This window comes from Anopheles marshallii, chromosome 2 (assembly GCF_943734725.1).
Source record: "Anopheles marshallii chromosome 2, idAnoMarsDA_429_01, whole genome shotgun sequence".
NCBI lineage: Eukaryota > Metazoa > Arthropoda > Insecta > Diptera > Culicidae > Anopheles > Anopheles marshallii.
Window position 1 is genome coordinate 1,638,469 of NC_071326.1, and position 27,028 is coordinate 1,665,496.

The following is a 27,028-nucleotide window of genomic DNA, read 5'->3' on the forward strand; positions in this document are numbered from 1 at the left end:
CCGAAGCAACGCAACGGTCATCTAATTAGAAAAAAAGGTATTTCAATACACTTTTCTTTCATCTTATTACATTTTCTATTGATTGTTTCACTCTCCATTATGAACTAGGAAAACATTAAATATTTTATTCAATAAAAATGTTTCTATTCAAAAATTAGTCCTATCATCTGTTGTGGTCAGACAATGTTTGATTTTTCTGTGGTATTTTCTTCGTAGACTTAGACCAAAAATTCTAAACCTCACAAATACTGCTGTAGTTGCCAAATTTAAAAGTCTCGTTCAAATAACCATTTCTACTTGTTTACGTAGTTTTATTTTTGGAAGTCTTATAACTATCTTTTCCAGATGTTAACGCAAACAATCCAAAGTTGTTTGCGTAAGTATTAAAAATCGAAGTAGTCGAACAAAAAAATCTTCTGACATCATTTTGAAGCTCTCTTCTTACTAATTGTAATGAACTTTGATTTCTTTTTTTATTCAATAAGGACGGCCAGGCCGTATTGCTTTTGATTTCTTTTCAGATGTCGAATAAATCTTCCATCATTGCTAATTGATGATAATTGTAACGTTAATTCATTAAAGAAGCCACGATTCGTACAGCAAAATGAAATGAGGAAGCTCTAACGATATCAAATCGAAATATTCACTCACCATGGAAAGCCATGGTCTAAATATGGAATCAGAAGCGTGTTATACATTACGAACTGCTGTAGAATGAGCAAACCATAGCTTAAGGCAAACATGGAATGATAAACGGTCAAAGTAGGAGACTCTCCACGAGGCACTAATGTTCTATCACGACATTGCGACACCCCATGTTGTTGTTTCGGATAATAACTATTACCAGAATATAGGATGCAAAATCCTACCCACCATTGACTTGTTTTATACTTGGGTTGCAAATGCGAAAAAATCATTTAAACTGGTATCCAACATTTTTTTAAATGCTTCAGATGAGCAATCTTATGTGAATAGAAACTATGTACAATTTTCACAATGATTCAGGAACATTTGAAATCGTAAATGGTAAATCGTTAACAGTTTATTTCAATTCAGTAACAGTTGCAAAATTCCAATAATCGGTTTAAAGTGCATTAAACACATGTTCTAACATTACATGAAACAAATGCGTTGTAAAATGGTAGCAATAGCTAATTGTTATACTCCCAAGGCACTGTGATGATAAATGTGTCCACTTGATAGCGAATAAATTAACATTATTATAAATCGTGTAAGACATAGTTCAATGCAAATATCAAAATGATTGGTAAGATTCGTGTTCGCTTTCGAGATAAGTGTCATATTACAGTAACAGTAGTAATGCCGTTAAAACGATCAATATCAATCAATCTGCCGCTCGTATTGTGGGACTGAGACAACTGGGGCATTCATAAAATCTACGACTTTGATTGTAGCGTGATAACTAACGATTGCATTAGCTTCCTGAGTTCTGTTTGTTCCAGTGCCATCCGTTCCACATTTTGCTCCATACGCGACAGACGGTACTCGACCGACCCTACGTTCTCTACGCGTGAGTGAAGAATCTCCAGCGCGTATTTCACTATTTTACCATCCATATTGTTCAAGCATGGCATGATGCAACATTCGGTACCGTACTTCCTGTTGCGCTGCAGCAACTGATCATCTTCCAGCTTTTTGTCCAGCTCAAGATCACCCTTCTCCACGTCGTGCGTATATCGTGAAACCAGTGACGATATCATGATCGCGTTCGATTGGTTTGGCTTTACCGCAATGTATTTCAGAGGTTCGGCACTCGAAAATAGCTGCAAACTGTTCGAGGGAAACAACCACGCCAAACGTTCAGTGCTAAATGTAGGAAGGAAAAAAAAGCAATGAGTCAAATAGAATTCCCATAAACAAAATTATATAATCTTCCGCGCAGCAGTTACCACACTTACACGCAGCGGATGGGTTTTGATGTCTTCAGCGCATTTTCGTACTTGTTGATGAGAAACACTTTCTGTGTAATACCGATGATCTCCGACTCTGCTTTGATGGTCTGCAAATAGCAATGCAAAAATGACATTACAGCTGCTCTTCCCATTCCCTTCGCGACCATCGTAACTCACCGTGGTATCGCTGACGGCAAGACCATTCATGAGGTTGAACAGTACGATCGAAACGAAGAACAGGAAGAGAGCAAAAATAATGTAGCTCAAGCTCGACTGTTGGAATTTTATGTTCGCCGCTTCAAATTCTCCTGTAAATGTAATAAACACATTAGATGCTAGCTAACAATAAGATCTATTTATAAGACTTCGTACACGCTGCTACTACGTCACTGCCTCGCGAACAATATCGATTTAATATATGCGTTCGCATGAACACCTTTTGTGATGAGGTTTGAGACTTATCGCAGGCAACATCACAACAAATTGAGGGGTTTCCCCTTTCTCACGCCTTTCGCAGTTACTCACCAGTCAACATGACCGCTGTTTTCATCAATGCAAGCGGAACCTCCCCGAACTGATTGAACTGATCGTCGTCTCCATCGCCTTGCCCGGCTGTCGTTCCGTCAGTGTTCGCGTCAACGGGTTTGGCGCTTCCACTCACTCGGAACAGGGTGTAAAAACTGAATGCAAAGGCTAGCAGTATTATCGAGTACAAAACTAAGCACTTGAGAAAATTCTTCGAAACCGTTTTCAGCATAACCATGTGCGTCGAGATGGATAGGACGGGCAGGGTTCCGACCAGTAACGTAAACTCCAACGCCGACAGGAGAATAACGCATGCCGAGGCCACCCGGCGTGTTTCATCGCCAAACTCTCGCATCAACACGGCACCGGACGCAATGATGAGCACTACTTCCATGCCGTTTTCTATCGATCGTACGTACACGCGCATATTCAGCAAAAACTGGATCAACTCGCGCGCTATCAGATATATCCATCCGGCAATCGAGAGGAAGTAGAGGAACTGCTTGAATGGAGCATCATCCCGACCGTAGCAGAACACTACATACATCGTGAACGCAACGAAGAACGTCGTACAAATTAACAGATTGATGTAAAAGAAGCAAATCAGCTTTAGCCACTTCAGCAATAAAATGCTCGATACCACCGGATGCCGAAGGAGTCGCTTTGTGCCGGACGATTGTGCCATCCGTACGATCGGTTGCATCTCGTCCTCGTACGGCAGACCGCTGAACGGCATCATGGCCGGCTTTTCATAGTTCGGCTTGTATGCTGGTGGTATGAAGTTGGAGAAATTAATTCTCACTTCGTAGTCCTCGTCGCCCGGTTTGCGATCGTTGTCCGTCACGCACGAGTCCAAATGTTTTTCCAACAGGAACGAATCCATCTCGCTTATCGGTGAGTCTCCAAATAGATCCTCGCCACCGATGTAGGCCCCTTTGGCAAGCAGCAGCTCCTGGGCATGATCGATCTTATATTTCACAGCGTAGTGCATCGCGGTGTACCGTTTCACATCTATCTTGTCGACCTCAATGCGCGGATCGTTCAACAAAATTCCCATGCTTTTAAAGAAGGGACACTTGTTCTTGTCCTTGTACACGTCGATCTGCTTCACCAGCAACGACAGGAGCGGATCTTCGTTTATCAACTTAACCTCATGAGGCGGTATGATGCTGAGCAACCATTCTAAAATCGGAACATTTCCACGATTACAGCACTTGGCCAAAAGTCCGGAGAGTAGTGCAGTTTTGCCAACAAATTTGCCATCTGCTATCTGACCTTCAAGCAGCTTCTGGGCAGCTATCAGCTTCGCCCGGTACACTGCGACAGATAGAAGCTCGACACAATCTTCTTCCCGGAGCACGTGATCTTCAATTTGCGAGATGTATTTCTCATACGCTGCGAGAAAATCTTCTTCCGTACCAGCTGCCAGCTTGTTCCTGAGAATTTCCACTGTCACCTTTTCCATGTCGATGTCTGGTATTGGAGTTCCCGGAAAATGTTTTTCAATCGCTTTTCGTGCTTGTTTTCGGCGAAAGTCTACGTTCACAGAGTAGTTTTGTAGACAGTAATCCAATATTTCTTTGCGCCAAGCGTCGTTACCGGCCGTCACTAGCAGCGCTATCGGAGACACACTGTTTTCATCTGTTGCGTTTATGTTGGCGTGATATTTTAGCAGCAACTTGATACACTCAAACACTTCCTTCCTGTTATCGGTATCGATCTGTTCAAATAACAGATACAGCGCCGTACGATCCTCGAACTTCTGATCGACGTAGATACGCTGAACTTCAAGCAACTGCGAGAGATTTTCACTATCGAAGGACAGGGCTGCAAGATGAATGGGAAATTCGTAGGTCTCAGGATTTTTCTGCAAACAAACAAAAAAACACAACCACACCGTTAAGAACCGTGTTTGCGATTGTATCTATGGCAACGCAGCCCTTCAGGTACTGTTTTGTAAATATAAGCCCTACGCCCGGCAGACGGTTCAAGCCCAGTGAACAAAAACTGTTGTGACTCGATTATCCGTGTGACATACAGTGTTGACCGAGACTTTGTCACATTTGTATCCCTTATAATTAAATTATTGCTACCAGATTAGGGTAAATACCCAGCATGCAAAAGACAGCCGGACGGGCTAACATTGCCCATCGGGCTACCGTCGGGCGCCCTTTCGTGTAACGTTTGCAGATTGGGAATGCTTACGATGGTGGACTAAAATTTACAAATTGTTGAAAAATCGTCGGAATTCTAATGAAACGTGATTGCAAAATTAGGATAAATGTTCTTAAGGCCATTGCATAAAGAATTTCCGACCATACAGCAATAAAAATGCTTTAAAAACACGTGTACTCTTGGACTTGGTAGTGTAAATTGACAATGTTTGCCCGTCCGGCTGTCTTTTGCTTGCTGGGAATGTAATTTGCTACGATAAACATTAAAATAATGCAAACGACATTCATTCCTTATAACAAACAAACAACAAACAAACTCTCTGGTTGGGATATGAATGCTTGCCAACTAGTGAAATCGTACCCGATGGTTGGGTTGTTTGACAACCATCAAAATCGTTAAATTAACCGAATAAGCACACAAAGCTCACAAGAACCGAACACGAAGTATTTACGTGGAAAAAAATTCATGCTTAGCAGGCCAGATTTATTGAAAATGACAACCTCGATGTTGGGTAGTGCAACCCAACTATTGAGTAACCCAACTAGTGAGGGTGGACTGTCGTTATCGATTAAACCTTGCACAAAACAACGTGACAACATGGCAATATTTGTATGATACTAAGCAATGTTCTTTGTAAAGCCGGTTCTTTGTGTTGTTGCTTTTCAAAACAGCGATAATAGTGATTTTCAACATAGAATTGGAACAGAAGAAAGGGAATTTCGACGTTAAATATCATTCTCTTTAACAGTGCAGTTGCGGAATATAATATAGATATTGTCAGATGAATGAATGAATGATCATTAACTTTTTGATCTTGGTGATACAATATCTTGATTGAACTACATTTTAATGAAATTTAAAATTTATTCTTTTAGTTTGTTTGTAATTCAAGCAATTTCGCATGACCCGTATGAATTAAAACCCTGTAAGATAGATTTAAGTTTGATTTTCCCTTGCTATCTTCAATGCACACCGAATCCGATCCAAGATTTGCAATAACGACGCTTTAGGCATTCGGCTAAACTAATAATTTAGCTCGCCACTCGTAATAAAACAAACACTCTGACTTCTGTGGTAGCTTTGAACAAATGTTTGCAGCTGCTCCGAATCGCATACTTCACATAGATAGTAATGTTTACTTCACGCTTCCCAACAAACACAGCCAATTTTCTATAGTCAGTGCCCAGTTTGCCACTCCCAATCCCCTTGAACGTGAGAAATCACCTTTAAAGTGAACTAGCAATATGTGTCGCACCTCGAGATTTTTACAAATCGTTAAAATTAAAATGACCTCATGTCAAATTCACCAACCTACGTACCTCTGACACAATTGCTCCATGATTCAGACAGGCTCGGATGAATTGTTTCTTGCCGGGAGTTTTGCATGCTAATTCGAACACCGAATAGCGCGAGTCACGATCGCGTAGATTCACGTTCGCTCCGTTGCGGAGTGCCCGGTTGAACTCGGACAAATCGTTTGTATTAAAACTTGCACCCAGAGACAGCTAAAAAGGAACAACGTTTATAACAGATCTTACTCTTGGTTGCTTCAATTGAAAGGTACAGTCGAAAATGCTGACCATGCAATTAGCCTTACTTGGGGACTGGTGAGGCTCAGATGTAGGAACTTTTGTGAACTCATATTGTTGCTGAAACTAGGCGGAAGACTCTCGAAACAAATATCACAAATTTATGCTAGCCAACGGGGCATCGATAAATGACACCGTCGGGGCACGACACCGGAACGACTTCCGATGTTGAACGATATGGACACAAAGCACAGTTGGACAAACGCTGATTTTGGCGTGAAGGGGCACTAGAATGCACGATGAAGCTTCTACGACACTGGGACAGGCGGCGGGACAGGAAAGCAGCCGTTCACGCGATGTTCCATATGTGGACACGGTCCACTCAATTTTATGAGACTTCCATAAGCGCCCGACACCACTACTTGTAAACGATCGCGAACCGCAGCTTGGCTTATGGTTTTAACGTTTTTTGTGTTTGTAATTCCACTAAATCAGGTTCAAGTGGTTTATCTTCAACAGGATTCACTTGTCGTGTAATTCACGCGTAAGATCCACGTACGATTGAAGTTTAAAATTATATCGCACCAGTTAAAGCCACACGATTTCGGATACACTCGGAGCGGATGTAGAAAGTACTGCTCCTTCCTGAACGGTCGCAAAGCGAATACACGCATGTATCCAACGAACCAGCTAACACCGCCAATCGTCCACCATATGAGGAGCGGTTTGAAATGTGACCCGCGACATACACTAGCGCCCATGTGTGCGTGCATCGCAGTGTACGATTGTACTCATATTATCCACCGGAGACCAACTAACCAAGTAAATGCATCGATTAGCGGCCGAACTTGAATGGATGTGGGACTCAACGGACCGCTCTTCTCGGTCTCATCGAACCCACAAAAAAGTCGTTTGTCCGGTTTCATTGCGTGAACATCGTTGGATGCTGCGTCGTGACTCCAGCGAGCGACTTGTCAACTGTGCGGGATAAAACTAACACAACAAAACAATCGACGATCAGTCCACGAACGCGTCAGTTTTGTTTCCCGTTTTTAATTTGTGCCTCCATTTTTTTGTCCAATACCAACACATGCATCGCTTTCGCGCCGTTTCGCCGGATGGGATCTCTCACTTGATAAACATTTCTTTCGTCGCAATGTTTACGTCACCGAGCTCCATTGAAAAGATCCAATGGGGATCCCGTTGGTTCTTCTGCAATAAGTTCACCGATGAGTCAGCCTCTTCGATTCGATCAATCGACTGCCATCAATTGCGTTATCTGCATTTGAAAATCGAATCAAATTACTATAAAATCATTTATTTTTATGAATGCAATAATTTCCATACATATAATATGATATAATAGGTTGACTACCCCTATTCCACTTCCACACTGTTAAAACAAGGAGCTGATATCAGAAGATCATCTTTAAGCGACGGTCACGAATCACATTCATTTTACATTTTGTTTGCGCCTAACAGTATGCAATTTCATTGCGATTCGATAACACGTGTATGGGGTAAAGGATTAGTTTATGAAGGTTTTGACAATTAAATGAATGACGAATCTATATTCTGCTGCTCGCCTTTGTTATTAATTATAAACATGTTAAGATCAAATATACATTGAGCCCACATAGTAACATTGATTTCTAATCAATATGATTTAATTTACCATGGTAACTGTTAGTCTATACTTCAGAAAAAAGCGGCTTTGACGGAAAACTAAGACACACGTGGTTGAGTAAAATTTGATTGTAAATGTAATAATATGACCAGCCATTTTAAGGTATTGAATCTGCAATTGAGTTACGTCTGTTTTAGGAACGCTTGAACTAGCAGAAATTGGGGAACTTGTAACATCGTGGCTGTAGCTCAACAAGTATGCAACATTATCACATTTGCTATTTACCAATAGCATCAAATTCGTACGGATGCCTAATTGATTTCGTGCCTAACAATCGTCGTTTGTAGTCATTTACGGCAGTTCTAGTAATATGAGAAGATCAAAGATGGGCTTGATTTGTTGATTGCTTCAAACGGTAAAGAAATTATTCAACAAGATATTCGAGGCTAAGTTGTATACCAAATATTACAATCAATTCTAGTACATAACCACAGTATATTATCTTAGACTGTTAAAAAAGGTATTTGTTAGAAAAACATGTAAAAGCATCCGTGACTCGTCTACTAACTTCTTCCTTTATTTATTTTCCATAACTGATAAATCTTCTAGTCCATCATTAACAAACAAAATTCACAAATCATTGTTTGTGGCATTTTTTAAGTTCATTTTCTGTCAATGACAAAACATTCTTCCTAAGCTCCTTTTGCTCCTGCGCCATGGTTTCCAATCGCTGCTCCAATCGTGACATGTAATTCGCGATCGAACCTACGTCTGTCTGATGTGAATTAAGAATTCGCCTCGAACTTTTCACTATTTTATCTAGCATCACACTAAAAGGCTTGTAATAGCAATGATTCGTGTTGTACGTATAGGGATTCCGCGGTGATTCGGTGCTATTAAGCGCCTCGTACTGCTTCGAGCCATTTTCTACAGTTGCTTGACAGGATGACGGTTTCGAAGGGCTTGTTTCATATTCGATTACACGCGGTTTGCTGGGTTGCAAGAAGACATCCTTTAGTGGTTCATTTTTGTGAAAAAGCTGCAAACTTTTGGATGGGATCAACCACGAAGATGTTTTTGATCTAAGAATGTGATGCAAGAAATAACCAAAATTAATTAAAATATATGGTATATTTAACATTATAGCATAGGTTATGCTTCACTCACAGGAATCGGTTTGCATTTAACATTTTCAATGCCTTTTCATATTTGCAGATAACGAACACCATCTTTTTTAAGCCGATGGTTTCCGATTCTGCCTGAATGGCCTGTATTTGTTATGTGAAGAGACGAAGAATTTCAGTCAATTGGGTTTTTCTATTAATTACGATTTTTGAGTCTACAACAACATTACCCACCGCAGTATCGCTCACAGCAACTCCGCTCATTAGGTTGCTCATAACGATCGCCACGAAGAACACAAACAGCAGGAACAAGAAGCAGATAACCCAGGAGATCTTATAATTCATATTGGCAGCTTCAAATTCTCCTATTAATCATAAATATGCAAAGCATTGCAAAATTTTGTTTGTTTCAAATCGATCGCGATCGCAGACTAAACTCTTGTACTTACCGGTTAACATCACTGCCGTTTTTATGAAGGCAAGTGGCAGTTCCTGAAATTGATTGAACCGCTCGCCATCATTAACCGTCATGTTAATTGTCTTGTTATCTGCCGTTTCATTGAGTCCTGTGCTAGCCGGTATTCTGAACACCGTGTAGAAGCTGAATGTAAATGCAAGCAATAATATCGAGCAGACTGCCAAGCACTTGAGAAAGTTTTTCGACACTGTTTTTAACATTGCCATGTATGTGGAAATGGTGTCCACAGGGATCATTGCAATCTGCAAGGTGAGTTCTAGTCCTAGTGACAGGATAACACTAACCAGGACTGCTGGATAATGAAGATGCCAAAACAACATGGCACCGGACACCGAAATGAGCACCAACTCTAGCAAGTTTTCTATCGATAAAAAGTACATCCACTTATCCACCGTAAGCTGGATCAACTCGCGCACTATCAGATATATCCATCCGACAATCGAAGCAATATAGAAGAACAGCTTGAACGGGTCATCTCCTTGGTCGAGAAAGAACACCATGTACATCAGCGAGATGGTGAATAAAACCGAAAAACCTAAATTTACGTAAAATAAGCGAGTTAACTGTATCCACTTTAGCAACAAAATGCTCGCTACCACCGGATGCCAAAGCAGTTGCTTTTTACTAGCTGTTTGTGCTATCGTTACTATAGGCTGCATCTCATCGTAGTTCGTTTGTATTTTCCGGTGCGGTGGTATGAAGTTGGAGAAATTGATTCTCACTTCGTAGTCCTCGTCGCCCGGCTTGCGATCGTTGTCCGTCACGCACGAGTCCAAATGTTTTTCCAACAGGAACGAATCCATCTCGCTTATCGGTGAGTCTCCAAATAGATCCTCGCCACCGATGTAGGCCCCTTTGGCAAGCAGCAGCTCCTGGGCATGATCGATCTTATATTTTACAGCGTAGTGCATCGCGGTGTACCGTTTCACATCTATCTTGTCGACCTCAATGCGCGGATCGTTCAACAAAATTCCCATGCTTTCAATAAAGCGACACTTGTTTTTGTCCTTGTACTCGTCGATCTGCTTCACCAGCAACGACAGGAGCGGATCTTCGTTTATCAACTTAACCTCATGAGGCGGTATGATGCTGAGCAACCATTCTAAAATCGGAACATTTCCACGATTACAGCACTTGGCCAAAAGTCCGGAGAGTAGTGCAGGTTTGCCAACAAATTTGCCATCTGCCATCTGACCTTCAAGCAGCTTCTGGGCAGCTATCAGCTTCGCCCGGTTCACTGCGACAGATAGAAGCTCGACACAATCTTCTTCCCGGAGCACGTGATCTTCAATTTGCGAGATGTATTTCTCATACGCTGCGAGAAAATCTTCTACCGTACCAGCTGCCAGCTTGTTCCTGAGAATTTCCACCGTCACCTTTTCCATGTCGATGTCTGGTATTGGAGTTCCCGGAAAATGTTTTTCAATCGCTTTTCGTGCGTGGTTTTGGTCAAAGTCTACGTTCACAGAGTAGTTTTGTAGACAGTAATCCAATATTTCTTTGCGCCAAGCGTCGTTACCGGCCGTCACTAGCAGCGCTATCGGAGACACACTGTTTTCATCTGTTGCGTTTATGTTGGCGTGATATTTTAGCAGCAACTTGATACACTCAAACACTTCCTTCCTGTTATCGGTATCGATCTGTTCCAATAACAGATACAGCGCCGTACGATCCTCGAACTTCTGATCGACGTTGATTCGTTGATCTTCAAGCAACTGAGAGAGATTTTCACTATCGAAGGACCGGGCTGCAAGATGAATGGGGTATTCGTAGGTTTCGGGGTTTTTCTGGAAAAGAAACAAATCATAGTTTAAAGTCTGTTCCATGCTTCAGTTGGTTGATGGTATTGGAGATGGGAATAACAACTTTTTATGGTGAGTTGATTTAGAGTGAATGAGTTGTTATAATGAGTTGGCTCATTGTTTATCGACTCATTTCAGAGTTATGCAAAAATTGACATAACACAAGCGTTAAACCAACGTATAAGTATTTAGATGAGTTGATATGATAATGCTCAATATGGCGGTACATATTACAAGAACAAACAAAACTTTAACTCAATTACAACATACAAACGTATACAAATTAATCAAACTGTTTTCCTGATACCAATTTTCGGAATCTTATTTGTAATGGATGACATAACGTCGCAAACGCAAATATTTAAACCACATAACGGCAACAAATCGTGTTTACTATGCTTATTATTTTCCATATGAAAAACACTTTTAAATTTATACAATAATATCATCCAATGAATAATAGTGAACAATTTCATGAGAAACTTTATTTTCCTGTCACTTTATTCAAAGAGATATTAGAGCTTTGAATTTATGATGCGAGCTTATGATTTATGAGTTTTGAAACTGAATACCACATCAACTCGATTGCGTTCGACTCGCTCATTTTTGTTTCATCTTATACGTTCGTTTCAACTCGCACACTTACTCATTTTGCAAACTTTTGGGCATAATCGTCATGTTTGTTTGCTTTCACATGTTTGTTGGTTTGGCATAGCGATAAAGCATCACAATTTTACCCGCGGGGGCACTACACGGTGGCTAGTTAACGCTCATGAGTGAGTAAATCAAAAAAAAGATTCATCAAAACTCCCCGTTGCGAATGAATGCCACTCCTTCACTAGTACGTTTTAACTCACTCACTATGCATTTGAAACAATTTGAAACATTTTTTTTTGTGTTTTGTTACTGCCTGCAATGTCAAGGTATAATTCGAGTGTAATATCTTATACATGAATGCTGCCTTCAAGAAACGGTAACAACAAGTGCAGTGAGTCATACCATAACAATTTTTAAGGTTAATAACCGGGGACTAATAAGGTAATCCTAGATTTATTTAGATAACATATTCAGCAATGATAAAAGGTGACGCATAGTTATCGCACTTTCATAAGGTCCTACATGGCAGAAGTGAAGAATTGTAGAGCAGGAAACATCACGATCAAAATACTGTCCAACTTATCAAAGTACCTTCGGACAAACCTCTCTGCATTAGACTTCTGTAGCAGGTCATCTTAGTCAGATTACATGTGGGCCAAACGGGTTATGTCCACACTGGGAACATTAAGACACTACCTTTATATTCCTAAGATGCTTCTTTGCTATATTAAAACACACTTCTTCTTAAACCACGCCTTCATTGTTTCTCAACACGCCTGACTGCGATTGATAGGAAAGATAAGATTAAGTATTAGAATTGCATGTCCAGAAGGGTGGCTCACATTTTCACTGAATAATCAACATCGATATGGAGGGTTTAGCTCGACGAACGAGTAGCTCAACTATATGCTCCTTTAGCGTAGGCTTTTTTAAGGCTTTCAACTATTTAAAAGACAAATTTTATCCACAACATATTATACACCACACCATAGTGCAAGTTCACACTGAAAATAACATCACAATTCATCGTGGTGAGTCACTTTTTGGCACATTTTACATACCGGCGTAAATTTAGAACCACCAGTGCAGATACCCAATAAGCTACTTCCGTTTGCCCAGTAGCGGTTATAACAGTTCGCGAATAAGGCGCCCGCGGGAGATCCATCCGGAGCTCGATCTGCTAAACCACGAATGTTTAAATGTTTTTCATTCCTGCACTAGAAAACCTATCGTCTGATTTGATTTTTGTTTATGAGCTTCTCTTCCCTTTCCCCATGCTCTCTCATTATTCTTTTGGTAGTTGAAGAAAAAAAATCAAACCGAAAATCGAACCGAATCGTTCCTCAGCACTTCGCTTCACCTTGCAAGCAGCTTCTTCAATTAATACAAGATGCGCGATACGCCGCTGCGTTAGTCACTAATCGAACGCGTTCACCATTTATTATTTATGTTATGGTTTCGCTTAAATGTAACTGGTAATGATTGTTCACATCTGTTCTGTTCAATAGTTCTGATTTCAGTCTGATTTTGCACTATGGCATATTGTTTTAAATGACATGGTTAAAACTTTTCATTCTCGAAATCTAGCTGTATAGCATCGGCCTGTTAAATTTATAATTGCCTAGGACAGAAAAAAAATGCTGCTATTAGGGGCCATTCAATTATTACGTAACGTAACGAATCAAATAGAATGGTGCACTGCTTTGACCCAGTACGACAAAAGAACTATCGCGCTCTACGCCTCGCGCTACAGTGGAACGATTTTGTACACCGTTTCATTCTTGGGCTAAGCGGTTAATGGGTTAGGTAATCCGTTTACTGCCACCGTGTTTCGACAGATGCAAAAAGATACTGCTTTTGCTTAAACGCAAGAGGATTCTCAAACGGCTTAGAGCTCTTCTGGCTCAAAATTTGTTTTATGAGTCGACGATTCTTGTTATATGACAATGAATGTAAACAGGATCCATAACTACACACCTGAATCCAAAACCACAATCTGAGTGGACATCAGAAAGTATCAATGGGTGGGGCTCAGAAGACTCTCTTGTCCTTGAAGGGAAGCTTAACCTAATTTTTGATACATAAACTAGGGGCCGGGAATCAAAGATTCATCTTATTGTATGTTACGTAACACAAAGCTGGTACTAACCCCGTAACCCCAATTACGCAATAATTGAATGAGTCCTTATATGAAATAATATTCACTCACTTACTTCGGCAACTAACAATAATATCTGCCAGAAGATTTAAACTAAACCATAACCTTCATTGCAATTGTACTGTAGCTTACTTTGAACACTTTGTGAAATGTAACTAACAGCCAAAATAACACTTGACAAACGTGACCCAGTCATTTCTTCAACTATACGGACTTTTCCGCAAACGTACATACCTCATCGAGCCGGACGTCTCGTTTCAGGCATGCGTCGATAAATCGCTTCCTTCCAGGAGTTTTGCAGGCCAGCTCAAACACTGAGTATTTATCTCTGCGCAGATTTACGCACGCACCATTGTCAAGTGCGTTGATGAATTTTTTGAAGTCTCCCAACATCAAACTTCTTTCGGCATGCTAAGTATTATAAGACGATTCAATTAGCACATCCATTTGTAACACAACCAAAAATTGCGATCAACTTTACATTATTGCAGCTTTGATGTGATGTCACGGTAGCATACATCTTGAGAAACTTCACCGAGAGTAAAAGATGAAATTAATATACGAAACGCACAATACTTGTATAGCGACGAAACTTTGCCAATCACTTCACTTGGTATGTAATAATTGAAACAGGTTTATTACGGCTCACGTTCTTAATACCAGCCTAATCTTTAAGATAGCAGTAACAAGACTGCGTTGCGTGTGCTGATGATTAGCCGAAATTGATTCGTAAACTTTGGACTATATGTTCAATAAATGTAGAATATGTAACTACGAAGCGGACCACTGATATGAGCGGTTCAAAGAGAAATAACTCAACTCAAGTTACGTGCAACTATACCAACCCATTCTTACCCTGGGTTACGGGTTTGATATGTAAGCCGGTGATATATAAGGGGACATCCATTTATTACGCTACGCTCATAACGGGAGCAGTGAGAGACTCCTCGTTACTTTCGGGTTTCTCCTCGTATTTAATGCTCGGACGGTCAATCATAGAACAATGATCGATTTTCGACAACCAGAACGTGCGGCATCATTGATCGGTGCTTGTATGACCGTGTTTGTAGTCAGCATACTAGCTGAAAGTAGTTAATTTTCATTGTGTCAAGTCCAACAAAAAGCGATGTTATATTAACACCCGAAATGTCTGGTTTTCCAATGCGTGGTAAATGACAGAAATGGAGTTACCAAAACTACTTTGGAAACAATACGTACATTTGTTACAAACCTAATTTTCAACTATCCGTCAAAAACGTGATGAATGTGTCAGATACAAAAAAATGCGTACCAAGAACAAAGTTGCTTCAAGATCAGCTTAACCGACGAAATGGGGAAGAATTACTTGCACAAAATGGTCATGCGCCTTACAACATTGCCTTGCACCTAATTTGAACAGTAGAAAATCGCTCAAAAGAATGGCTGATAGTGCTGGTAAACTATTTTTCAATGCATGAAGTTTTGTTCTTAATGAATGACAACGATTTGCGTGGGCATTATGTAGCTTACATCATCATGTCAAATGTAATGACGAAGGATATGGGCCGGTTGATAACAAGCCATGTTGATGAAGAGCAGTATCGTGACAAAACAGGTTGAAGAATGTTCATTTTTTGAAATTAAAATTTTTTCGAACTTCGGAAAAAAATTAACTGAAAAATTCTGAATGCGTTACGTAGCAATTGAATGAGCCCTAAAGCTAATATTTGCGTGATTTATTGTTTAATTAAGTGAATAATATCTGAAGAATGTTATAAATCGTTCAATGGCTGGTAGCACAGTGCAAACACATGAACTCTGGATACATCAATCGGTATGGAATTGAAGTATGAACAACTATTGTAAATAGAACACTAGAACGCTGAAACGATTCTCAATGCGTTACGTAACAATTGAATGAGCCCTAAAGCTAATATTTGCGTGATTTATTGTTTAATTAAGTGAATAATAGCTGAAGAATGTTATAAATCGTTCAATGGCTGGAATCACAGTGCAAATCAATCGGCATGGAATTGAAGTATGAATAACTATTGCAAAAGCACGCTAAAACGCTGGGTTTAAGTTCTTCCAATTTCTAAACCAAAATTGGGTTATTTTTGGTCTAGTCCCAACCGATAGATAGCCAATCCATCTTCTATGGAAACCATTGCACTCAGAATGGGAATGCTTCTAATTAGAAGTACATTCATGCAAGAAAAATTTAATCAAGCATTGAAATCCCGCAAGGGTACGCCCTTTTCTCGTGGCAGGTTGAACATGCACTTGCTCTCGCTTTTATTGGCGATTTCTTATCATACACATGATGACGTCCATGCATGTATCACCGGTCTGCGTCAACCAATGTAATTTCACTAACAGTATACGACCTAAGATTTTTTTGAAAATGTTACAAAAAAAAGTTAGTTAAAAGATTATAAAATGAGCATTTGCTCTTGTTAATATATAAATTTTAGGAAATAAAAGCAACAAGAAATACAATTTAAATAAAATTGAAAATGTACATTGCATTGAGAAACGATTCGTTGCCACCAGACCACATACAACAATTTGAACATTTTGTTAGTAGTATTTTGCTAGTTAAATAAATAAAATAACTAGAATAACACAGATTTTAAGCTTTTATCTTATGAATTTTAAAGAATCAATTTCTAACAATTTGTAATATGTAACGAACTATTTCCCTTCCAGTACAGCAAATGAGCGTCTAGTTTCATGTATTCATACGTTATTTGCATAATGATCGATTGTTCTTTGGCCACGTCGATTGAGTAGCCTGCTGAATAAATGTCTAAAAGTTTATCGGTTCAACAGCTTTTTGCAAAACAATTTTTAGTGACGTTGGAGTGAGTTTAAAAAACCATAAGAAACAATCATGGCTTGATTCATTTTGTTGCTGTTTTGCGTGGCGCCATCTATTGAGTGCTAGCTACGAAAATTCGAAATTTCGGAAATTTTCCTCTCTTTTTCTACGAACGAAGAAAGTTATGAAAACAAAATCAATTCAAAATGATAATGTGAAATCAGGTAGGGCATGCTGGATAAATTCCCATGATGGCAGGATGCTGCTACAAAGCCGCATGAATGAAGATTTATTTAGTTACGAATGTCTAGCATGATGAAAAGTGCATTAGCGATGTAAAAATGCATTTATTTAAACTAGTATCTTAGTTAATGATAAACACGATACGAAAAATTGGAAAATTCATGAATATTTACTTCAAACATTTGAAGCGTCAGATAAGTACATAAACTTCGTCTTCTTTCTAAAATATTTCCTGCTAATAAGAAGTTCAACGCATGATTTATACATGTATTGTATGTAAATTATAAGTAGAAATTTATTTACTTTCGTCATTCTTTTAATGTATTTTTTATGGCTGTACAGTTTCACCACAATAGAAATCTGGGGTGATGTATCGAACATAACTTAGAGCGTTGACACAGTTTTCGTTAAACTACAATGAAGTGTAAGCTAATTTTCAAATGGTAAGTCGAAATGCACCTAAACTCACAACCTCTTCTTAATTTTCCGTCATCTATTTAGCAATTGTTTTAGCTTATAAACTAATAAAACTATACTTTTAAAACTATACAATAATATAATTGGCTGTGTTGGTGCATGCAAAATGTAAGCCATTCTATATATCCATTGGACCATATTCGTCTTTGCAGTATACAGTGTACAGTGTTGTATTTCATAAAATTTAATGACACGATAATTCTGTATCATGACCAATTCCCTTGATCCGTTCACTTTACTGTATATTTACATGACAAAACGATATTAACTGTTGATTGCTGGCATTGTTCATAACCTAATTTTGATAAGTAGCGTAAATTCTACTTTACTGTCGTAAACACTCAGCTTTGTTGTACATTGTTCAGAACAATGCTGAAACTATTTTTGCTCTTGCGTGCCATTTAGCAAGTATGGGGCTAAACAACGGAAGAAATTTCTTCAAAAAATGGGGATTATTTAGCAGACTTTATAGCGTGCAGAAAACATATTAATAAAAAATTTAAAAAAGAAGAAACAAAACAAACGCGCTTTTGCGAACTATAAATATACCCATAGTACTGCGTTTCCGTAATATTGTGTCTGCATCTACAGACAACGCTCTTCCCAATTATTAGAATTAAACGAACATTTGTTAAACGACCATTATGCGTTAGTGGTTCATATGCGCGCTATGAACATGGGAAAATAATAAATGGTAACACGGTATACACGGGAATCTTAACTGTTGCAATGGACAATTAACTTGGTCTAATAGAGTGTGGTGTAAGCTTATAACCTAATACGAATGCACCTCCTGAATTTGTCTGAAAAGGGATCAATTCGTGATGAATGCACCTGGTGGTATTCGATTCTGTTTGTGCAACTCAGTGAAAGAAAACTCCGCCCGTTGATAATCCCAGTTGTTTTCCTGCAGACACAATTTGCTCCATTCGGTAGTCATTTTGGTTTGGGCGGATAGCGCTTGTATCATTTGCAGTTTGGTATTATCGTCCGGCACCATCGGGGCCGTAGCTATTGTAGGGACGGCGGTCGGTGTGGGTGTAGCCGGTTGCGCCATTACTAGACTGCTTACAGGTTTGAAACTTTTTTCCTCTTGCAGGCGAGTAGCTATGTTGATATGTATCATCTCGTTGCGTATGCAGAAGCCACCATTTGCCGGTACTATTACAAACGTGCGTTGAAATGATCGTAACAAATCCGAGTTTACGTTTCCCTTACGTTCCTTAAAGGTGCCATTGACGGTTAACTGCAACATGTGGGGCTGTACGGAAAGTAAGCGCAAAGTTTTAAGATAGTTTGACTTGGCAAACCAGTCGTAGTCAAAGAATTGACAAACTTACCGTAAACAGCGTTAGGTCAACTGCGAAGGTCGGCAGATCATGTTTGGTAGACGGTAGGGATGAAAGATATGATACCACTTGCAGCCTACCTTGCTTTAAAAGCCGACATCGGGAATCGAGATCCGTTTTTTGCTTAATGTTGCGTTGCCCATTCATATAAACACCCATCCTAGAAAAAGAAAAACAACACACAAGAAAGTAAGCATATTTAGGGTTTTGAAAAAAAGACAACTATTTAAAAGACCCTATGCAATACACTTACTTTTGTTGATTGGTTTGATGCGAGGTGTTTATGGTATGCGAAAACATGACATGTTCGTGGTACGCTTCGAGCAGTGGTTGCCTATTATCGGAATCGTATATAGCGTAGTATTGTTCCAAAAACTGCCTAACAATATCGGACCCAGCTGCGTCGCATAGGAACGAAGCCTTGGCTTCCGGAAGTTTAATATTATCTTCCGGTATATCGAAGCTGATTGGTGGTGGTAATTCGAGGTTATCCTAAGATGTCACAAAATCGATATTATTGATCTTGCTCGCCTAAAATGTTTCTAGTAGGAATTCAACAATACTTACCAATTTTATAACTTTGGGGAAACGCTTGCGCACTTCACTACAAATAAACGGTACAAGATTAATATTATACATTATAAAGGACGTAACAATCGTTAGAAATGCGTTCCATTCGTTGCTATGTCGGAAGTATGGCCTAGACACGTGATTTTCGTAAACGTGATCAGTAAATATTACAGATTTGTGATAGCAGCAAAATTGCCCTTGTACGAGTGACACAGCAAGATGAAAACGGTATTCTGTCTTATGAGACGTAACATATTGCGCTCTTCGAATCCCCGATCGTCATGAGACATTGTTTAGTGGATATACGTTTTGTAGTTAATTGGAATATGCATTTCGCTTTTTCTTCTAACACAAACTTCGCAATTCAATAGAGATTGTGGCGTGCTCTACACGATACATTCCCTATCTTAAATTGTTTATTCGCGATTACAGTTCATTTCGCTTTGTCAAAACAATTGAGTTCCAACATGTATGAGTAGTACAGACACCCTTCGTTTACATGACCTAGCATTCCAAGCTATGGTTTGCTGATTTAGACTTCTTTGCACACCCCACACGACGATCGACGACGAAAGATGCAACATACGCGCATGGCGTATATTGGTAGAATGTGTTCTTGACTATTTGTACGAGAAGTTCTCGGTATAATCTATTACACATTCCTTCTTTACATCTGTTGGTACACATACATCACTGTAATGTGTGTTTGGGATTGCAAATCCGACGACTCAAGTCAACGAACAGTAATTTGTGTAGGATCATAATAATCCTCCTTGTCCAGGATAACTGAAGGCCGTATGCCTTACATACCCGTGAGGACCGGTACTCCGTTAGATGTTCGTATTGTTTCACAGTTCGTTGATTCATCATAGATGAATGGTTTGATGTTACTACTATGGGCAGATATCTCTCTTTGGTAGGTTCTTAATTTTTCGATGTTAGTGTAACATCAGTCGCTTCTGGTGCTGTATAAAGCATTGGAACTCTAACATACTCTGACAAACCGTTAATATAGCTATTTCATGATAGGTGAGCGTAGAGCGTCTCGCATCAATCTCTTTGCAGGCATTTCTCGTGCGATTTTAGCTAATAATTAAGCCATCAATCCATGAAATGCTATTTCCAAGTAACTTCCGATTTGGAACAAGTCTCAACACGAATTAAATGTTATCCTTAAACGATACCGAAACCGACCGTATCCAATCTTGTTGTGACCTGCTACCTACAAATGACAATGCCTTTAGTGCTTGATACAAAATTGGCCATTTACCCCGACATAAGCAATCGACCGAACGTATAATAGACATTTGCTCGCAATCTCAGAACATTCTAGGAAAATGAGATATTTTTGAATGCATTTAAACAATAATTTTTATGATTTTGGGATTGGCGCTTAATACAATTAAAACTTGTCGGAAATAGTTGAACTTTATATCTTAGCGGCAATGATGTGAGTGAATCTATAACTAAGACTTTTCCATAAAATATAAAATAATTTCAAAGAATTGAAACCCTTCATACGCTATTGATTATAAAGTATCGCCAAATTATCTGTCCTAAAACGACCAATTATAAAAGCTGGGTTCAATGATTTACGAGTTCCGACATCTGCACTCTTTCACTACAGAATTGCGTTTCGTTCTCGAACCAGTGTCTCCTGTTCGTCGCTCTGTCGCCATCTGCCAGACGAACATTGAGGCATCATCCGTCCAGGTACTTAGATTGAACGGGTAACACCACACACACAACACCGAACACCGTGATTACAATTCGGAGGAACACTTGATGTTCAGATCCGGACGCACGATTTCTGTCAAATATAAGACAACATCACTTATTCACGTGACCCCGCACGCATTGATATACCTGATATAGGTCGTATTGTCGTCGAACTGCTTCCGCAACGGATTGTCCTCCAGATTAAGCTCAACCAGTTTCAAATTCTTTAGACTGTCCAGCGCATTAAGGTACGGTATCTGCGGTAACGCATACAATATTGTGTTAGCGAAAACGAAACGGTCAGTCAACAACATCCAGCAGACTTACCCGATTTTTTGCCAAATGTAGAATTTTCAGATGAGGCAACTTCATAGCCATGGACCGCAAGTGATCCAACATGTACAGCCTATTTTCGTTCAAATTGAGCGCCTCCAGTGCAGGAATGTGTTCCGCGATAATATCCATAGCCGCCAGCATAATCTGCGGACGCGCTAATGAACAGAATATATCACTCAGATCGGAATCGGCATGGAACTTGTGTAAGTCTAACGCCTTCGTATGGGGATTGTATCGTTTTTCCATTGCTTGTTTCATGCGCGCCTTCAACTGATCGTTCATTTGTGTTGGTGGCTGGTTATTGCGCACGTTTATCGTCAATCGCCGACCATCGGGAGTTTCAATAGTGCGACTAGTCTGCAGGATGGCGCTGCCCACTTTATAATCCTCCACAAAGAATGATACAAAGAAGTCGTTCGCCTTGTAGTACAGCGGAATGAATACTAGCGGACTGATCGCTTGCTGAATTGAACGAAGGATAAAGTCCTTCTCGTACTTCTGTCCGTGCGGTATCTTTATCTCGTACCAGGACTGTTGTGAACCTTTCATAAGCTTCTTAGGCAGGTTCCTATCATTATGCATTCCACGTGGTATTGGAGATCCGCTTCGTCGTTGGCGATCAAAGTTACGATTATTCATACGCACGCGAGGATTGCCACTGTCGAATGTATCACCACCCATCGCTTCGTCGTCGTCGTTGAAATGAGCGCGCATCTGATTCTCGGTTATGCGGCCCTTACCACGGCCCCCGCTGAAGGGCTTGAAGCTAACACGCCGCTGTACGTTGGTCATGTTACGGTCATTTCTGTTTCTATCATTCCATTCGCCACCACCACCACGTTCAGTTCGATCGTCGTGCGAATGGTTGACTGTGTCGGAACCTAACATAAACAGAGATGAATGGTGAATGGTTGGCACTTTCCGTCGTGCCTTCCATTGTGGTGCCATGCTCCAAAATGGCGGCGACGAACCATAGGAATCGCTTCCGTGTACTTACTGTTGTCGTAAAATCGATCGCCACTGTAATTGCGACCGCCGCGACCGCGAAAATTGCCGTTACGCAGGTTTTTGGGCATGGTTAGTGTTTGTTAGAACGAAAACAACAACGAAATATCACACGATTTTCTAGCACGCAGTAGAATTTTCTCCACTCCGCTGACGAATTGACAACTGCTGAGGGGTAATTTTTTTACTGCACCGAAAACAGGTTTCGTTTCGAGAAGGCTGCATCATTTCGATTGTGACACAGCATGTCAAAAGAGAATTTGACGTTTAGACCAAGGGCAGATTTTTTAGAAGTTGGATAATTCACCAAGTTAAACAAGAGAGACACTCAGTTTGTTTGAATTTGTAATAAAGATGAAATAAAATTAATCACGCGTGAGCTTTGTGTGAGAATTTGGTATTTTTTCGTTATTGCATGCTGGCCCCGGCACCCCACATTTTAAACCCCTGACATCAGTTTTCATCGATTGTCAAATTCTTTCATCGAATGTATGCAGTGGCGGTCAAAAGTATATCAGAATCGGAATAATTTTTCTGTTGAATGTAATGATTTTATTATTTTGAGCTATTTTCGTGTTGCATAAAGTTTTGATTCGTATTGTATCGGTTAATTTAACCCAAAATCGGCTCAGTGATAAATTTCGCAAAATTAACTGTTTTACACCCCACTGTGCAAGGTGTCATGAAGCTGTCAATGTTCTTATTTTCGTTGGTATTTCACCTTCGTTGCCGTGAAAAACACCGTGCAGGCAGCTAGCCATCGTAACACTTTTTCGTGAAAATCATCCAAGAAAAGTGTGCACAAAATCAGTACGATGGCGCTTCGATTGTTTCGCTTGAGCCAGGATGTGGTTACGCCGCTGATCAAACGTGTAAGTAAGAGACTTTCACGCTACCAATATGTGTGAAAGATACGTAGAAGGAGCACCATGTTTGTGTTGACGGTCGCACAGCGGACATAACAAAACCGAAATCGTTACATAATTTAGATATCCCTTTCGTGGGTGGACGAAATGGGCTGTGCTGGTTTGTTTCTAATCGAGACATTTCCTTTCTCTTTTGCTTTTCATGGTGGGTACATAGAACTGTACCGTTTCGGCGTTTGAACTCCAGCACAAGAATCCCGTCCAACGAAAGGTGGAACAAATCCCGAAAGCACAGTATGGTGGGCGCCACACGGTGACGATGCTACCGGGTGGAGGAATCGGTCCAGAGTTGATGAGCTACGTGAGGGAGGTGTTTCGGTTTGCCGGTGTACCAGTGGATTTTGAAATCGTGGACATTGATCCGGCCAGCGAAGGAAATGACGATCTCGAGTATGCCATCACGTCCATTAAGCGAAACGGCGTTGCGATTAAGGGTAACATTGAAACCAAATCGGAAGCTACCGGCATTCTGTCCCGTAACGTCGCGCTTCGCAATGAGCTTGATTTGTTCGTCAATGTGCTGCACTGCAAATCGTTCAATGCTATTCCTGCCCACCACCAGAATGTGGATGTGGTGATCGTGCGACAGAACACGGAGGGCGAGTATGCCATGCTGGAGCACGAAAGTGTGCGTGGTGTAGTGGAAAGCATGAAGGTGGTTACGGTCGAGAATGCGGCCCGTGTGGCACGGTTTGCGTTCGAGTTTGCCAAGAACAACAACCGCAAGAAGGTGACTACGATCCACAAGGCCAACATCATGAAATTGGCCGATGGGTTGTTCTTGAAGGTGGCACGAGACATTGCTAAGGAGTATCCGGACATTCAGCATAATGATATGATCATTGATAATTGCTGCATGCAGCTAGTTTCCAATCCGCATCAGTTTGATGTAATGAACACAACAAATCTGTACGGTAGTATTACGTCCAATGTGCTCTGTGGTTTGGTCGGTGGTGCTGGACTGTTTTCCGGACGTAACTATGGTGATCACGTGCGTAACTTTTGGGGATGCGTCTTCTGTACACATCTGTAGTGATAGAAATGTGTGCATCTCATTACAGTATGCCGTTTTCGAACCGGGCACCCGTAACACTGGTACGGCAATCGCTGGTAAGAATGTTGCCAATCCGGTTGCAATGCTGAATGCGGCAGTGGATATGCTGTACCATCTGGGACATCGCTACCATGCGGATTGCATCTCTGATGCTCTTCATAAAACGATCGACATCGATGGAATTCACACACCTGGTAACATAGGAATCGAACGGCAGCGGGCGCAACGTGTTGTAAATTACAATGCCTTATATTTCTCTCTTTTGTTTAGATCTTGGCGGTAATAACACCAGTACCGATATCGTACAGAACGTGCTGAAGCATCTGGCCGAGAAGAGAACCTACTGGTAAGTGGTCGCATTCTGGTGTACCTGTTGTTTGTTTTCGCCATTGCATTACCGTTTCTTCCATTATTTGCTAGATTATGTTAGCCGTCAGTGTTTGTGCCTTATTTTCTGTTCAGTGTTCACCTATCGCCCGTGACTATGTGTGACGTTTTGTATTTTAAGTAGTAGGTTTAGTTGTACCATACTCATATCGATAAATCCGCCAATATTCATCGTATGCATTAAGGCAACCAGACAGGATATGCTAGCCGAACAGTTCGTGTTGCTTCCGTACTAGATTGGATTGGTTTACGGTATTTGTTTTTTCTTATCAAAACGACTTCGTACGTTATTTTTGTGCTAACATGTTGTGAATGAATGTTTCCATTTTCTTTCTTCCATTACCTGCAAACAATGTCTGACACCGCTTAACAACCTGCTCTATAGGCAACACGGATTGTTGTACAATATTTAATCCCTAGCGCTTACACTACCGAGGGGAACACAAAAAATTGGTACGCATATAAATAACAATTCTCACACATTTACAACAACTGCTGTTACTACGTGCGGTGCAACTAAATTCTAACACGACAGTTTTGTTGGTATAATTGGTGGTGTAATGTTTAATATGTCATGATCGTTTATTTCGGAATAAATCTTTGGGCTGATAATAAACTGGGAAACAGTTTACCTTTCAATTTATTCTGTAATATATGCGCGAATAGCGAATACAGGAAACAAATAAGTCTATAAATCTCATATTTCATGATACAACATAATAATGGAGTGTTATAAACTTCGCTTAAAAATTTTGCAACACATAATGCTAGCTTTATGATAGACTTGTTAAATAAAAAAAACATTTGAAAATTTATGCTTTTAGGTTTAGTAAACAGATTTCGAGGATATGCTCTATATCTTTTTTCTCATTGTTTTGTATCATGAATGATTCATATGAAACCAGAAAAGATCTCCATTCCATCATTTTTGTTGCTAACTGTGCATATTTATTTTGATAAAACATTTCAATTGTTTTCTTTTTCCTCTGCTAAGACGTTATTCCTACCTAGAGTGTTTAAAAAATCGTGTAGAAAAAGACGAACCCTGAACAAACACCCGTAGAGCAACAGATTGTTGTGATAAAGTTTTGCTTTTGATAGAAGATCGTTTAGCGATCGTTCGGTTCGGATGAGTAGAATGCACCGTACTGTTTTTTGGAACTAAATTGGCACTAATTTTAACTTTCTCACTCTCCTTTTCCTTACAATTTTCCTGTTTTTAACTGATGCTGCACCTGCACTCCCTTCTTTTCTTTCTGCTGGTTTTCTTTTTCGTGAAAATCCTCTTCTCAGGAGTGTTATAAAGGAAAATTGAACGTCCGCACGCCAAAGGACAACTTCGCGGCAGCGCGTGATTTTGAGCGCATGGCATGCAACACTGAGAAGAAGATAGACCGAATGTAACAAGCACGATTGATGTGGAACGAACATAATATTCTAATAGGTGAAAAGGGCCATTTGCCATTTGCAAACGAAATAACGAAGCTTTCCGCAGGTGAAAACATGCGACCACGCAAATTAATTAATCAACGATAATGGTAATAATATGTATTGCACCGTGTGTCCACGCATTACTCATCGAATGCTGTACTTGCACTCGCACCAGCAACGCTGCTTAAATGTAGTTGCTCTTATAAAACAGCTTTTTATTTGCTTTCTCCACTGTGCAACACTTTCGCCGTGTTGTCGCTATGGTCGTATGACGATAAGTAGTTTGGTGTTTTGTTTTCCACCTTACCAACGTTATTCCCCGATTGTTTGTTCTTTCCTAACAGGTTCCCGGCGTATGCGTACATGTGAGAAGTTAGGCTAGAACCGAAAAGTGAAGAAAAATGAACTTAATTTAAACCAAAGGTCCCTAACTACGCAAACCTAGTAAACACCTTCCTAACACCTATCCAATTCCTTTCTTTCGGTTCATAACATCTAATCGCCAATTGGTGTTTGTGTGTACTCTACTGGTGGATGGGATGGGATTTCCTTTCTGTACAATGGAATTGGAGACAAAATCGGCAACATCAAGGCGCAGAAAACATTTGAATGGAAGCATACATTGGCAATGTGAGGGCTTAGGTTAGGAAGCAGAATTATTTTCCGAACCGTTGGCAAACGTAGGTTTACGAGTGACAAACGAAGAACATTAAATACAATAATAACCAAAAATCAAAATTTACGAAATACTTATATCTGTTTCCAAACCTTGTCCACCTCCACCTCCACTGTTGTTCTTGCGT

At 40.2% G+C, this 27,028-nt stretch overlaps 4 protein-coding genes across 4 annotated transcripts; 1 reads left to right on the forward strand and 3 right to left on the reverse strand.

Annotated features, from left to right (window-relative positions):
* Window positions 1-1,397: 1,397 nt before the first annotated feature.
* LOC128706921 (transient receptor potential cation channel protein painless) lies at window positions 1,398-6,255 on the reverse strand. Its single transcript, XM_053801864.1, has 6 exons — window positions 6,211-6,255; window positions 5,933-6,118; window positions 2,439-4,305; window positions 2,091-2,221; window positions 1,920-2,020; window positions 1,398-1,827 (listed from the first exon to the last, which is right to left on the reverse strand). Exons 1-6 carry the CDS (start codon window positions 6,253-6,255, stop codon window positions 1,398-1,400), a joined length of 2,760 nt encoding a protein of 919 aa, XP_053657839.1.
* A 2,151-nt stretch (window positions 6,256-8,406) lies between these two features.
* On the reverse strand, window positions 8,407-14,321 carry LOC128709455 (transient receptor potential cation channel protein painless-like). Its single transcript, XM_053804451.1, has 5 exons — window positions 14,163-14,321; window positions 9,343-11,158; window positions 9,128-9,258; window positions 8,937-9,037; window positions 8,407-8,851 (listed from the first exon to the last, which is right to left on the reverse strand). The coding sequence occupies exons 1-5, from the start codon at window positions 14,319-14,321 to the stop codon at window positions 8,407-8,409; spliced, it is 2,652 nt and encodes an 883-aa protein (XP_053660426.1).
* A 3,941-nt stretch (window positions 14,322-18,262) lies between these two features.
* Window positions 18,263-22,498, reverse strand: LOC128706744 (nuclear RNA export factor 1-like). The gene is made up of 7 exons (XM_053801687.1): window positions 22,420-22,498; window positions 21,414-22,303; window positions 21,234-21,343; window positions 19,365-19,401; window positions 19,051-19,289; window positions 18,789-18,957; window positions 18,263-18,709 (listed from the first exon to the last, which is right to left on the reverse strand). The coding sequence occupies exons 1-7, from the start codon at window positions 22,496-22,498 to the stop codon at window positions 18,263-18,265; spliced, it is 1,971 nt and encodes a 656-aa protein (XP_053657662.1).
* Window positions 22,499-23,242: 744 nt separating this feature from the next.
* Window positions 23,243-25,207, forward strand: LOC128715705 (isocitrate dehydrogenase [NAD] subunit gamma, mitochondrial). The gene is made up of 5 exons (XM_053810620.1): window positions 23,243-23,299; window positions 23,511-24,344; window positions 24,415-24,601; window positions 24,678-24,753; window positions 25,180-25,207. Exons 1-5 carry the CDS (start codon window positions 23,243-23,245, stop codon window positions 25,205-25,207), a joined length of 1,182 nt encoding a protein of 393 aa, XP_053666595.1.
* The last annotated feature ends 1,821 nt before the right edge of the window (window positions 25,208-27,028 follow it).

Bases quoted from the DNA above. Each gene is read 5' to 3' on its own strand.
- LOC128706921 (XM_053801864.1), bottom strand. From the start codon at position 6,255: ATGAGTTCACAAAAGTTCCTACATCTGAGCCTCACCAGTCCCCAA. The intron at 2,021-2,090 runs GTGAGTTACGAT...TGCTATTTGCAG, and splicing joins TTGCCGTCAGCGATACCACG to ACCATCAAAGCAGAGTCGGA. The intron at 1,828-1,919 runs GTAAGTGTGGTA...TCCTACATTTAG, and splicing joins TCAAAACCCATCCGCTGCGT to CACTGAACGTTTGGCGTGGT.
- LOC128709455 (XM_053804451.1), bottom strand. From the start codon at position 14,321: ATGTTGGGAGACTTCAAAAAATTCATCAACGCACTTGACAATGGTGCG. The intron at 9,259-9,342 runs GTAAGTACAAGA...TATGATTAATAG, and splicing joins AACGGCAGTGATGTTAACCG to GAGAATTTGAAGCTGCCAAT. The intron at 8,852-8,936 runs GTGAGTGAAGCA...TCACATTCTTAG, and splicing joins TTAAATGCAAACCGATTCCT to ATCAAAAACATCTTCGTGGT.
- LOC128706744 (XM_053801687.1), bottom strand. From the start codon at position 22,498: ATGCCCAAAAACCTGCGTAACGGCAATTTTCGCGGTCGCGGCGGTCGC. The intron at 19,290-19,364 runs GTAAGTATTGTT...GTGACATCTTAG, and splicing joins TCCCCAAAGTTATAAAATTG to GATAACCTCGAATTACCACC. The intron at 18,710-18,788 runs GTAAGTTTGTCA...CTTTCCGTACAG, and splicing joins TTGACCTAACGCTGTTTACG to CCCCACATGTTGCAGTTAAC.
- LOC128715705 (XM_053810620.1), top strand. From the start codon at position 23,243: ATGGCGCTTCGATTGTTTCGCTTGAGCCAGGATGTGGTTACGCCGCTG. The intron at 23,300-23,510 runs GTAAGTAAGAGA...GTGGGTACATAG, and splicing joins TTACGCCGCTGATCAAACGT to AACTGTACCGTTTCGGCGTT. The intron at 24,602-24,677 runs GTAACATAGGAA...TCTTTTGTTTAG, and splicing joins CGATGGAATTCACACACCTG to ATCTTGGCGGTAATAACACC.